This window comes from Cebidichthys violaceus, unplaced genomic scaffold (genome assembly GCF_023349555.1).
Source record: "Cebidichthys violaceus isolate CVI_PGR_0920_01 unplaced genomic scaffold, fCebVio1.0.p SCAF_1, whole genome shotgun sequence".
Lineage (NCBI taxonomy): Eukaryota > Metazoa > Chordata > Actinopteri > Perciformes > Stichaeidae > Cebidichthys > Cebidichthys violaceus.
Genome location: NW_027176262.1, coordinates 1,465,146 through 1,480,375, shown reverse-complemented (window position 1 = coordinate 1,480,375; position 15,230 = coordinate 1,465,146). Strand labels below are relative to the sequence as shown.

Here is a 15,230-nt window from a genome sequence, read left to right as displayed (position 1 = left end):
AATTGATATTGCCATCAAACATGTGTGTTGATATAATTAATGTGTTTATCATTACAGCTTTAACGTGGTAGAGAGTTGATTCTGAGGTGTCTGTATATATACAGATATACAGATATACATATATCTGTATATCTCTCTCTGCCTCTCTTTCTCTCTCTCTCTGTCTCTCTTTCTCTCTCTCTCTCTCTCTCTCTGTCTCTCTCTCTCTCTCTCTCTCTGTCTCTCTCTCTCTCTCTCTCTCTGTCTCTCTTTCTCTCTCTCTGTCTCTCTTTCTCTCTCTCTGTCTGTCTCTCCCTCTCTCTGTCTCTCTTTCTCTCTCTCTCTCTGTCTGTCTCTCCCTCTCTCCCTCTGTTTGTCTGTCTGTCTGTCTCTCTCTCTCTCTCAGCAGCAGTGGGAGGAGTCAGCAGGGTTAGGATGCTGTCAGGTTGCCGTGGTTTCAGCCTCTCATTTCTTGTGGCGACTGTCGACGGGGATGTGTGTTTGTGTGTGTGTGTGTGTGCGTGTGTGTGTGTGTGTGTTCAGCTGAAGGGTGTGTGAGTGTGAGCCGTGATTCTTACAGCTGTGAGAATATATGACGGGAGGACGGAGGGAAGGAAGAGACGAAGGAAGGGAGGAAGGAAGGGAGGAAGGAGGCGTTGAAGGGTGGATGTGGATTAACGTTTATGTGAAAAGGAATCACAGCGAGTCATCGTTGAACTGCAGAGATCTTCATCACTCCATCTTTGTTTCTGCACAAGGACTGAAGGGAGAGAAAGAAGGAGACACTGAAGGTGAGAAAGAAGGAGACAGTAAAGAAGACAAGTGAAGAAGACATTGAAGGACACGGTGTAGGAGACAGGGAAGAAGGAATGGGGGGAGTTTGAGTCTTCACTGATCCTCCGGTAAGCCTTCTCTCACCTCCTTCATTCAGTCTCATGTTTCTTCTTTTGCTTTTATTTGTGGTTTCATGTATTTTCTCTACTGGTGAAGAATGTCAACCTACTCGTCGTCAGTGTTTCTTGTAAACAGCATCAATGAAGTCTGTTCACATCTGGCTCCTTCACACCCTGTTTGTGTTTCAAAGCGTGAAATCCCAAACAGCAGCATCTCATTTCTACACAGCCGCCATCTTTGATCAGACCTCAGAACCAAGTTACAAATTAAAAACTCTTATTTTGAAAGACTTGTCCATCAGCTCGTAAATAGCAATGATAAACGATGGTGAATGTACCTCGACCTCCATCAGCTGTTCTGCGGCCAGAGACACAGCCTGTGTTCAAAATTGCATACTAACATACAGTAGCTACTGAATACTGCATACTCACTCAGAAAGTACTGCATAGTACATTAAAGAACAAGTATGATTTTACCGGCTGACTGTTCACAGTGAAGTATGCTCAAGCATCCCATGTCTCTGAAAACAATGCAGAACATTTCAAAACAGACATTATTTGTATAATATGAGCACATATTGGTAATCAAAATTGTTACTTTCTTGCATAATAAGATAAGAGAACTTAATAACGTAACATATTAAAAGCTTAAACTGCTCAGTAGACTTCAAGCCTAAATAAACTGACCTAGTGTCTACTGAGACCCCTGACACAAGAACTGGCCTAGTGTCTACTGAGACCCCCGACACAGGAACTGACCTGGTATCGACTGGGACCCCCGACACAGGAACTGGCCTAGTGTCGACTGAGACAACTGACACAATAACAGGCCTAGTGTCGACTGAGACCCCCGACACAGGAACTGACCTGGTATCGACTGGGACCCCCAACACAGGAACTGACCTGGTATCGACTGGGACCCCCGACACAGGAACTGGCCTAGTGTCGACTGAGACAACTGACACAAGAACTGCCCTAGTGTCGACTGAGACCCCCGACACAGGAACTGACCTGGTATCGACTGGGACCCCCGACACAAGAACTGGTCTAGTGTCGACTGAGACATCTGACACAGGGATTGGCTTGGTGTCCACTGGGACCCCCGATACAGGAACTGGGGTAGGTTCAGGACATGGGGGCTGCAGACTTAGGTACCCAAGGCGAATGGACCGGATTGGAGGCTGGTTGCTTCCATGCCGGAGGGTAGCTGTGTTTACAAAGTCCTCTGCTTATCCTGGTAGCAAAGGACTCCTCCTGCTAATAACTCCCTTTCCTCACACCTGAAGGTTATCTCCAGTTATATTAGAGGCACCTGAGGTTATAAGTCACATCATCAAATCCTTCTGCTGGGTTTAGTATTGTTGGGTTCATGCTGTCACAGCTGCTGGAGAAGGCAGCATGGGAAGGACCAAATGGACCAAATGGACCAAATGGACCAGGACCAGACAGAGACTGTTGAATCATTTAATGAAAGAATATCTTTCAAATCGAGACTCCAAAAAGCAGGCAGGTAACAAGCAGGTACCAGCAAACTTAACTCCATGAGCAAACAAAGGATAAAAGAAGAACCGACAAAGAGCAAATTAAGTATGATTATTGTCCAATATCGAAAGGATCGTATCTTTGCGAAAATACCTGAATCCCTTGTTAATGAACAGTTGAAATTATTTTCATGCACTTATTCCAATCTACAGTTCAGTCTGGCTTTAAGCCTAAGCATGGCACTATTTCTGCTACCTCATTAGGTATCAACACTATAGTCTCAGCTTTAACAAAAACACTGCTGATCTTTTTAATGGTTTCCCAAGGCATTTGATGCAGTTGATGCAGTTCTTCCCTGGTTCTGATCATATAGCTGCCAGTGGTTTTAAAATGATCTCTGATAACATTCAGTCTCCAGGGTTCTGTCCTTGGACCAGTCGTATTTTTTATTTATACAAACAATATTACCTCTTCATTGTAAGGCAATTGTTTAACTTCCATCTTTATGCAGATGACACAATGATTTATTCCTGTGCAGATTCTTATTAAACCCCCTCAAAAAGTCTAGAAAATACAAGAAATTCTGGGATGTTATTAATGGATGAGCAGCCAGTTCCTCTCTTAAACCTTCAGATGCATTATGGTACACCATTGCCGACTTTAGCAAACAAATGTCTTGCTGCCAAATTGCTCAATAAGTTGCGTCACTGTTGTAAACATGTGCATTGGGCTTGGTGCAAATTTGACCATAAATCAATGAGACTTTGTCCAAACATCGACAAACCAACTGTTACTTTGCTCAGCTTTAATTATGCAAATTGAGCTGCTTCATTCTGTTGAGCGAAAAAGAGTTTCAATAATAGCTACTTGCAGCTTTATTTACTTTTTTTATTTTAGTTGTCACTCCACTTACTGTATGGATTCTCCCTTAATATGTTTTTGAAAGTTTAAAATGATTGTTCACGGAACAGTGTTGCGACATTTCTGAAAAAAAGAGCCACTTCAACGGGAGTCTCCATTGCAATCAATTGGGTATTTAAAAAAGTGGGTCTTTCAATTGAGTCCTTTGTTGCGCAAGACTGACGATTCTGTTCACCAATCAACAGACTGCAGTGTTTGTAGCTCTGCCTTTATAGTCCTAACTCAGTACGCTGGCTACCTCAACAAAGGGGTGACGGAAAAACGACGTGCTTCGGCTGGTACCATCCACACTTTACTAATGGAAACACCAACATAACCGTTTTAAGATCCAATAAACTGAACTGGAACGCTTGGATCTGCTCGGCCTCCACTCTGAGATCATGTTAACACCTCACCTGCTGGAGGAGCTACAGACTGGGCCGCTGGACTTCTTTTGCTGGTCTAAACTGGATCCCCCTCTGCCCCTTCCCCTACTCCTGGGTCCTTCTTTCCTTATCTCCCCCTCTCCTCTTTTAATTCTCTTTTCCTCTTCCTCACCCGAGGACAGGAAGCATTACATCATGCTCCTCTGAGAGATGCTGCTGTTGCTAGGTTACCACCAGCTGAGTCCCTGTTCCATTTTTAGAAGGATGAGAGACTGAAAGATGGGGGAGGGGAACAATGGAGAGACATGGGGAGGGGGAGAGAGAGAGAGACATGGAGAGAGAGAGGCAGAGAGTGAGAGTGAGAGACAGAGAGAGAGAGAGCACTGGTGAAGCCATAGTGAAAACATTAATTTATTACTACATCAATAGAACACCTGACTGTAAAAACCTGAAAATAAAAGATACAACATGCTTTAAACAATCTGATAGTCCTTCATATTCACCTCTTTTATAACAACACCTTGGAATAGAGCTGTAGATATGTTGCAAAGTGTGTAACAGCTACCCAACTTAAAAACCTGAGAGGAAAAGGAAGAGCATACTCTAAATCTGAGACAACAGGTGGATCTGATCCCACACTGCTGACCGCGTACACTTGCTGAAAACTACGAAAATGAATGAGAAACTGTTCACAAATTAAAGACACTGTTGCGTATACCACCATATATTAATGTAAATCAAAATCAACCATGTTCGACATGGACAACATACAGCAAACATGATGAATAAGTCCCCAATTAAGACCACAAATAATATCAGTAATAAGTAGTAGAACTCTGTAGAACCCACGCAATCTCACCACAGTCCGTATAGATGGCAGGTCTTGTCTTGCAGTAGGGCAACTGTGGCTCAGCGGTGGAGCAGGTCTGATCCACGGCTCCTCTAGTCCATGTGTGCAAGACACTTAACCCCAAGTCTGGGTTGTGAATGGGTGTGGATGTAAGTTAGTCCTGATGGGCAGGTGACACCTTGCATGGTAGGACCTGTCATCAGTGTATGAATGTGAGAATGATGACATGTAGTGTTAGAGAGCTTTGAGTGGTACAGTCCATTTGCCAGTGGCCCGGGAAGTTTCACAACATATAGTCTACAAAGTATGGTCAATGTCCTGTTGTCACGGCGTGTGGTGGCAGACCCAAAAGCAGACGTAACCAGGGGATACCGAGTGGGAAAATTGTTCTGGAACAAGAGGGTGAGGGTGGGAACCGGGCTGGACAGGCAGACTCGGGCAACCGGGAGGATGATCCAAACTGTAGGCACAGGAAAACAAGTTAAGTACAAGGGAAAACAGTTGGATAACTCAAAATAATAACTAAACAGAGCAAACAAAACACCACTGAGGCTGTACAATGATCTGGCAAAGAGTGGGTGTGGAACCGGGGTGGATATGCTGTTGAGTGATGAGTGGATGGAAAGCAGCTGGGTTGACTGGGCAGGTGAGGTGAATGAATGTAATCAGAAGGAGACCAGGTCAGAGTCAGAGTCAGAGACAGAGTCAGAGTCAGAGTCAGAGACAGAGACAGAGTCAGAGTCAGAGACAGAGACAGAGTCAGAGTCAGAGACACACACACACACACACACACACACACACACACACGGCCTGGCTGTGACATTTGTTCTACAGTCACCTGTAAATCCTGCTTTCTGAGCCCACTAAACGCCGACTGCTTCCTCTTTCTGCAGTCTCCATGCTCCAGTTACATTAATTCCCCACTGCCCAGTTTAATACATATGAGGGAAATACAAATAATAATCAGAAAACGTCCATATTCATAACCTGTTTACATAACAGGCCGGTGATAATGCACAAACAAATGACATGTTCCCCATCACAGACTATTTTTCTCATTGCTCAGACTAAAGACAGCAGAGTTGACTTCATTCTACCTCTGGAATGGTTAACAACATCATCTCTATTGTCTACGGTCAAAGAGTTACATTGTAATTGTGATTCCATTGTCCTTTTAATTTAACTTACATTTCATTCCATCATACATTCTACAGTCAGCTTTCAATGTATATAACTGTTTGATTCTTTGCTAATAACACCTGCAGGAAATCAAGCCCTGAATCTGATGAAGCAGATTGTTCTAAAGTGAAACGTCTATCCTGGTGTGTGCTGCGGTTTGATTTCTTTTGGCTTACTGTGGTTTACTCAGAAGAGAAGAGAAGGACTGATGTGCTCCTCAGTTTTATAGAAAGGAGTCCTGTTGACTCACTGGGATGAATATAAGAGACAGACTGTAATCAGTGTTATCTACAGAGATATGGTCCTTTCTGATCCTCCTCAGGTCTTTTGGAGAGTCATGACATCTCAGGAGGAGGCGTCTTCCTTCAGGAGGTTTTTTCAATACGTGGAGGACAGCGGCCTTCGAACGTACGACGGTCTGGTGATCCAAAACGCCTCCGATATTGCCAGAGAGAGCGACCGCATCCGCAACCAGAATAACTGGACCTACCTGCAGGAAAAACACCAGAAGAAGAGACGACAGGAAGAGGCCATCAAGAGGTAGAAAACACAAACAAATAAAAGCTTAAAAACGTGACCACTGCTGAACGTAGATGTTGTATGCAGAAGAGTTCAAAAACTGTTAAAGAGATCAACAAAATTGAAGTTGAAGACGTTGAATTAAAAATGTGGATCTCGATAGTGTGCTGAATCAGCATTCACCATAATATACCCTGCAATGGAAATGTAGCAAACCACAGTTGGCGGTGAATAGTTAATCACATTAGTTTTTGTTCGTGACACTCGGGTGTTGTGTTATTGGTTGATGATCTGCAACTTTGTCTCTCCACCGGTCCATCCAGGATTGGTGAAGATGTAGCCATGGCAACAGACGGGGCATACTCTGGAAAACATTTCAGGATGGGTTTCATGACAATGCCGGCACCACAGGACCGTCTGCCGCCACCAAGTCAGGGCTTCACTGTCCGATCCCAGTCCCTCCACTCGGTGGGTGGAGAAGACGACTCCAATCCAAACCGTAAGCAACCTCCGCCCAAACCCAAGAGAGACCCCAACACCAAACTGAGCAGCAGTTCTGAGACGGTGAATGGAGGCTCCGGAGTCACCAAGACAGACACTCAAGAGACCAAAGAGACTTCGGAGCAGGCTGAAGGTGAGAAACCAACACCTGATGACACCTACTGGTTAAACCTGACACCTGCTGTTTAAACCCAAAACCTGTTGGTTAAACATGACACCTGTTGGTTAAACATGACATCTGTTGGTTAAACTGTTGGTTAAACATGACACCTGTTAGTTAAACATGACATCTGTTGGTTAAACATGACACCTGTTGGTTAAACTGTTGGTTAAACATGACACCTGTTAGTTAAACATGACACCTGTTAGTTAAACATGACACCTGTTGGTTAAACTGTTGGTTAAACATGACACCTGTTAGTTAAACATGACACCTGTTAGTTAAACATGACATCTGTTGGTTAAACATGACACCTGTTGGTTAAACTGTTGGTTAAACATGACACCTGTTAGTTAAACATGACACCTGTTGGTTAAACATGACACCTGTTGGTTAAACTGTTGGTTAAACATGACACCTGTTAGTTAAACATGACATCTGTTGGTTAAACATGACACCTGTTGGTTAAACTGTTGGTTAAACATGACACCTGTTAGTTAAACATGACACCTGTTGGTTAAACATGACATCTGTTGGTTAAACTGTTGGTTAAACATGACACCTGTTAGTTAAACATGACACCTGTTGGTTAAACATGACATCTGTTGGTTAAACTGTTGGTTAAACATGACACCTGTTAGTTAAACATGACATCTGTTGGTTAAACATGACACCTGTTGGTTAAACATGACATCTGTTGGTTAAACTGTTGGTTAAACATGACATCTGTTGGTTAAATTGTTGGTTAAACATGACACATGTCCGATGTTTAAGAGTTTTTCTTTCAGAAGTGATGAAGCTTCAGATTCTAACATCGCTGTCTGTCTGTTTGTCTGCAGCTCGATGCCATCTCTACAGTGAAGACTACAGGAAGATGCCTCCACCCAAACCTAAAAGGAACCCAAACACTCAGCTCAGCACCTCCTTTGATGAATCTTACATCCATAACCATGGCAACAAGAAGTCTTCCTTGCGATGGGATAAATCTTCATCCCAGAGTCAGAGTCCGGCATCGAGGGACACGGACGACGAGGAGCCCGTCTACATTGAGATGGTGGGAAACATCATGCGAGAGCTAAAAGGTCAAGAAGATGTGGAGGACGAGCAGAGCGAGTCGGTGTACGAGGAGATGAAGTATCCAATGTTGGAGGACTTCCTGCAGGACGCTCACTCCACCATCATAGATCCTGAAGCCTGGACGTCCCGTGGCTCTCTCTGCGACATCCCTCCGCCTTTCCCCAACCTCCTGACTCACCGCCCACCGCTGCTCGTCTTCCCCCCCCTCCCTGCTCAGTGCTCCCCGAATTCTGACGAGTCCCCCCTCACCCCTTTAGAGGTCACACGGCTGCCCATGATGGAAAATGCCTCCTACAGCAAATCGGGTGGTGTCGAATATCCTCAGAGCTCCACCCACCATTGCAAAGAGCGGGACCGAGACCGAGACCGGGACCGGGACCGGGACCGGGACCTGGCGTCCACACACACCATCACCTCCTCCGGCCGCTCATCAGCTCCACCTCTCCACTCCAACCTCTACAAGTCCTCTGGCTCCGCCCACAGTGGGCATGGTTACCCCCGCAGCCAATCAGCATGTCCTTCTCCGGTCAGCATGGGTCGCTCTCTGACTCCCCTGAGCCTGAAGAGACCTCCACCCTATGACGCTTTGATGGCAGGAGGAAGTATGCCTCGCTCTTCCTCTTCCTCTTCCTCATCCTCACACAGGGCCGGGGAGGCCGGGGCTAAACTGAGTAACTCCTCCTCCACCCATGGCTCCATGCAGAACGTGTCGATGAGGTCACAGACGCCCACAAGCCCATTGGATGAACTCAACAACCTGTTTACCTCAGGTAGACAGGCAATGAAGAAAGTGACAGGAGGCAGGAAGAGCAGAGGGAGTGAAGGTAAATATTCAGTTCTTTAACAGTACTACACTATGACTACTCCAGAACTACAACAGTATAGAATCAGTTTTATATCAGTTTTACATCTAGTAGACAGGTGGTAAAGCAGTGGATTGCACCCTCCAGTTTGGTAGTGAGTCACTGCTCCAAGGCAGGGTGTTTAAGTATCTTTGGCTCTTGATCCCCAGTGAGGGCCAAATTGAGCGTGAGATGGACAGGCGGTTCGGTTCAGTGTCAGCAGTGACAAAGGCGTTGGACCAGACCGTCGTGGTGAAGAAGGAGCTGAGCTGGAAGGCAAAGCTCTTGATTTACCAGTCCATCTTCATTCAGACCCTCAGCTATGGTCATGAGCTTTGGGCAGTGACCAAAAGAATGAGATCTTGGATACAAGCGTCTGAAATGATCTTCTGTCATAGGGATTCCGGACTCAGCCTCATACTATATAGCGTGAGGAGCTCAGATATCCAGAAGGAGCTCAGAGTAGAGGCGCTGATCCTTCAGGTCGAAAGGGGCCATCTGAGGTGGTTCAACATATGATCAGGATGCCTCCTGGTCGACTTCTTTTAGATATTTTCCAGGCACATCTAACTAGATGACTGGATGGATGATTGTTTATTATCAACATAGGTACCGCACCCTAAACACTATATGAGGGCAGGTGTTGTGCCATGTGCAAATACTCTGGTACACGCCCAATGATTGGAGAGATGCTACCAAAAAAGGCAGATCACCTTTCAGTCAATGACCAGGCAAGGTCCTAGTAGGGATCCTCCATAGATCGGTGAGGGAGGGGAAATTCGAGGTGGCTGCATCTGTCCTATTGTCTTACTAAAGTACTAACTTCTAACAACAGGCAAATGATGACAACAGTATTTGGCAAAAAGCCAATAATATTGCATTGGGCGAATAGGCCATCAGAACCACTTAGAATTGTGTAATCCACTTTCATTTCCAAAGGGTTTTTGGGTTTATTGTTGTTTTTCCACTTGACATTGTGAGCGTCCATCCCCTCTTGAGCCAAGTGCAAATAAACCACCATTTAAAACTGACCGTAAATTGTAGAATAACAATAAATAAAAGCAGCAAAAAAGAATGAAACAAACAAACCTGAGTCTACCTGAGCAGGTGTGAGTCTACTGAACCAATGAGCAGAGAGATTTCAGCTTGGAGAGAAAGTCATAAAACTGAGGATTGAAAAGATGAATGACAGTTGTGTATTTATATATATATATATATATATATATATATATATATATATATATATATATATATATATATATATATAGTGACTGTTTCTAAACGCTTTCTTGTTTGAGTCTCTGTTGTCCTTCATCTCTGTCACTCGTCTTCATCGTCTCAGAGTTTCCAGACAGTCTGGAGAAAATCATTTCATCAAAGCTGTCAGAACAAACAGAGAACGATGCTCTGCAGCTCTGAGCAGGAAGATTACCATCATTTCATTTGGTCTCCGTCGACGCTGTGTTGCCATGGTGACCATCTTCAGTCAGCCGTCTGACTGAAGATGGTTTCATTCAATAAATGAGGCAATGAATTTGTTCCCATGAAATACACTGCAGCAGTCAGGTAACATTGTTTTAATGCTAAAAAAAATAATTGGATTGAAATATTCACAAAAATGAATCACACGTTATTTTAACAGCCTGCAAGTTTGTTTTATAATAAATCAAAACCTGAAGAGGAATGAAATGTACCAACCATGACTTTAGATTTGACATGTGAGGATTCATGAAATACCATCCGTACAGATGTGAAGCCTTGACTCTCTCTCTGTGTGTTTCTACTGTTGAGTATTCAGGTAAACTTGTTAGGTAAAGCCAGCTGTTTGCAAACTGATGCCTAGAATCTATTTTTTAATTCCAAAATGATGTCGTGATATGAAGGTTGAACCATGAAAGATGTCACGATGTCCCTTTGAAGAAGCTCTCCTGTCACTATTGGAGTAAGAACTATGATGGAGAGACATGGCAGAGTTGTGAAATTTCCCCACTAAAATTTATATTTTCAATATAGTTGACAGTCCGCTGAATTTTCTGTTTTGTGTTACCATAATATAATATTACATTCTTGACTTCCACTAAATGGAATGATTGGTTTAAGTGTCTAAACAGTTCTCAACGTTCTTTCAGGATCCTAACGTGAATCCTACCATTCATGAAGTAGAGCTTTAGTTGTTTCTTCTTCACTATTACAGAATCAACTTTTGTTTTCTAGAAACACAAAGTCAGTGTGATAAATATTACAACTGTGTAATGTAATTCTTTTTTTTTTTTTTCATTTGTTGGGTATTAGAAAAAAATTATGTGGGAGAAGCCATTTTTTCCAGACAGATATTAGATAACTAATTTTCCTATTGTTGTGAAAATAATTCAAAATATGTTCTTACTTTGGTGGCTTTTAATATGTATTCCATTATCAAAGAAGGTAGGAACCAATTCACATAACTCTTGTCTTTCAGAGTGTCATTTCAAAATACTCTCTTAACTATTTTAATTTGAAGTTATAGTTCACATCCATGGAGTCAAGTATCTCTACAACCTTCACCTCTCAAACCTGCTTTGTTAAATAATAACATTTATTTTACCCAAATAAAAGTGTTATTTATGTCTCTTTGGACAAATCCCTTGAAAGCCACATATTGAATTTATTTTGTGTTTGTGTCTTGAAATTATTTTCCTGTCGTTCATTAAGATTTTCTGAATATGAATTCTAAGGTATTCAATACTGTTTTACTGATACGTCACATATTACAATGTCTTAATTGTAGTACAGACATAGATTTCACATTTTGAGAGAATGACCATCTAACTGCTGGTTCTCTGTCTCTGTTTGGGCTTCTTTGTCTTACAGATTGATTCTATCTCATCTTGGACAAATAAATTATAGTTTATAGGAAAAAAAATATAGTTTAAGTCTCTCATCATGTCTCTCTCTTCTGTCTTTATCTTGCTGTGTCTCTGTAGGCGACTCCAGGTCTCTGCCAAGACATGGCAGTAAAGACAGAGACGGACAGTCCAGTCCAGTTTCAAGCAGGATGGGGAGGTCATCTGTCAGCCCCACCATGATGCTGTCTGGAGGAGGAGGTCAGGTTTAAATGTAGATATGATTACAAGAGGTCAGGTTTAAATGTAGATATGATTACAGGGGTCAGGTTTAAATGTAGAGATGATTACAGGAGGTCAGGTTTAAATGTAGAGATGATTACAGGAGGTCAGGTTTAAATGTAGAGATGATTACAGGAGGTCAGGTTTGAATGTAGAGATGATTACAGGAGGTCAGGTTTAAATGTAGAGATGATTACAGGAGGTCAGGTGTAAATATAGAGATGATAACAATAGGTCAGGTTTCAATGTAGAGATGATAACAAGAGGTCAGGTTTAAATGTAGAGATAATTACAAGAGGTCAGGTTTAAATGTTAAGATGATAACAAGAGGTCAGGTTTAAATGTTAAGATGATAACAAGAGGTCAGGTTTAAATGTTAAGATGATTACAGGTCAGGTTTAAATGTAGAGATGATTACAGGAGCTCAGGTTTAAATGTAGAGATGATTACAAGAGGTCAGGTTTAAATGTAGAGATGATTACAGGAGGTCAGGTTTAAATGTAAAGATGATAACAAGAGGTCAGGTTTAAATGTAGAGATGATTACAAGAGGTCAGGTTTAAATGTAGAGATGATTACAAGAGGTCAGGTTTAAATGTAAAGATGATTACAGGAGGTCAGGTTTAAATGTAAAGATGATTACAGGAGGTCAGGTTTAAATGTGATTTTCAGTTTGGACTCAGAAGCTGATCATCAGACTGAGGAATAGCTTGATTCTGCTGCCCTTTTGTGTCATTGTCTCCTAACATATTGCAGTGATTGTTGTGCTAACACTGTCAGGTGACCATTAGATGAATAACAAAGTGAAGTTTCTTCCGTAATCTGTTTTTTTTGGATTGATGTACAAACAATCTAATTTGCAGAATCAAAGTTGGTGTGTAAACTTGGCCGTTCAGCATCAACTTCAGGAGTTCCTTCACCGGGTGTGACGCCACATCGTCACCTGTATGAGCTGCATCATCCCGCCCTTAGCCAGGTACGACATCTGCAAAATACCTGTCTGTCTACCTGTGTGTTCACCTGTCTGTCTGTCTAGTACCAATCTACCTGTCAATGTGTCTGTGTTACTTGTCTGTTCCTTTAGATCCATTTTGTAAATCAGGTGACAAACAGCAGTTTAATTTTTTCATTTTTTATATATAGAAAAATAATTGGAGACTTTATATTCCACACAGGATTCAACGTCACTGAACGACAAACCGTAAAAACATTTTACAAACTGAAGCTTTGATGCATCAGCTGGCTGACATCTGAACTGTAAACATGTAAACTAGTGAACAAGTCTTTTCTTTGTTTCAGGAACATTTCATGATTTCATTTGTGTGTCAAATATTTGGTGATGAATTTAATGTTTTATTATGTCTCAACATGAATTCTAAAAGCTGACATTTAAATGAATTTGTCAATATTTAAAATGAAGTAGTACTCAACACGTTCTCATTCCAACTCTTCCCATACTGGGGCTTGGTCAGACGCCTGGCGTCACTTTCTAACTCACTAGTAGTCCAGCACATCAATCTATGACGCTCCAGTACGGTCACAGCAAATATGTGGCTAACGTTGTTAATTCAAACACAACTCTGAAAACTAAATCTAACAAAAACAATGTCACACAAGTCCAAAAAACACGAGACAAACATCACTAACGCAACTTAAACATAATGCGACAAGGACACCGGTCTCCTGGTTGAAAGTCCTGGGTTTTGTTTGACCCACTCACCTCTACTCACACCCTGTTTGGTTCTTTTGGGTCTTCGTCATCACACTCTCTAAGCATTTTGTTCTGAGTGTCTTATATTGACACGAATATGTTAACATTGTAGTTAGTAGGAAGCCTACTGCGTCACATGCAGAATCTAAAGGGTGTGACGAAGCGTCGGTTTGATTTGACGCCATGGGAATGAGAACGGGTTGTAATACTTTAATACTGATACTAACAAACTTTCATTCATACTATCATTAAACTAACACAACTTACTTAATACTAACATTAAACTGAAGCATTTTAATATCTCTCATTCAAACTTTATCCATTATTTTACATTTATTTACACTAATAACAACTCTATTCTCACCTAACCCAAACTGAGCCCGCATTAACCTAACCCCTCTAAACTGTAGCGCCGACCCACCAGCTGACTCTGATTCTCTGACAAACTTTACTCTCTCGGGTCATAATGATGATGTACATTGACATGAAATCTGAAACTTTATGTGTTCCTGTTGAGTGTTTATGATGAATAAAATATCTAATTTCACCAACTTCAGAAGCACATCATGTAATTTCTGCCAATAGGGGTCTCTCAATCAAAACAATGACAAAAGACAGACTTTGATGATGTCTAAAGTAGTGTTGGATCATGGGAGTTGTTGTCTTCATTGACAAATATCAATTATTCCCAATGAAAATGTATCTTCAACACTTTTTTAACTTTATCTTTTGTAGCTCAGTAATCTTTCACTTTATTTTACGGACATGCTGTATGAATTCATGTGCCATTAATGCACAGGGTTGACTAGCAACTTTAAATTAAGTGTGTATAGTTAATTGCATTTCATTTCACATCCCCCTCAGATGTGTTTCCCCAGATGTTAGAACAGCTGGAGGGGTCAAAGGTGATTTCACACCGCTCACAGCTGACCAAATGAAACGCACTGTTACCTTGAATAAAATCCCAGATTTCGCTTGGTTTGAAAATTGTTGGAAACACTTGGGACGATATAAGTTCACAGCTCAACATAGGTCTAGTCCTCTTCAGACATTTTAATGCGGAAGGGTTACATATCATACCTCCAAAATACGAGACTGAAACAATAGTGTGAAAACTCTGAAACATGATGACTTAATATCTGCTTAAGATCTGATTAAAATCTGTTTCTAGTCCGTCACATTAGCTTATGTGAATATTAAACCCTCTCATACACATGATCATATTTTAAATGTCAATGAAATCATTGTGACGTATACTGACAAGATACTGGTGAGATATATATATACTGGGTGAGAAATAAACTTTAGTCTGTCTGTCTGTCTTCAAACGTCAGTCTGACTGTCTGTTCAATGTCCTTTAGATTCTACGAGGACTGAGTCCTCATTCAGAGGACTTTCAAGGATACATGTGTGTATCTTCTGCTCTCCTATAACACCCACAATCTGATGCACACGATGCATTTCATGTCCCCCAGTTTGGAAACAGCAAACAATACAAATACAAATACAAGTTAGAGGTAGAAAGTGATCAATGAGTCATAAAGGTAGAAAGTGATCAATGAGTCATAAAAGTAGAAAGTGATCAATGAGTCATAAAGGTAGAAAGTGATCAATGAGTCATAAAAGTAGAAAGTGATCAATGAGTCAT

General features: G+C 41.8%; 1 protein-coding gene across 1 annotated transcript; it reads left to right on the top strand.

The window, feature by feature from the left end:
* Nucleotides 1–397: 397 nt before the first annotated feature.
* Nucleotides 398–14,163, top strand: nyap2a (neuronal tyrosine-phosphorylated phosphoinositide-3-kinase adaptor 2a). Its single transcript, XM_068705469.1, has 7 exons — nucleotides 398–881; nucleotides 5,992–6,209; nucleotides 6,512–6,822; nucleotides 7,689–8,750; nucleotides 11,732–11,851; nucleotides 12,735–12,847; nucleotides 13,047–14,163. The coding sequence occupies exons 2-7, from the start codon at nucleotides 6,007–6,009 to the stop codon at nucleotides 13,074–13,076; spliced, it is 1,839 nt and encodes a 612-aa protein (XP_068561570.1). The 5' UTR covers nucleotides 398–881; nucleotides 5,992–6,006; the 3' UTR covers nucleotides 13,077–14,163.
* The last annotated feature ends 1,067 nt before the right edge of the window (nucleotides 14,164–15,230 follow it).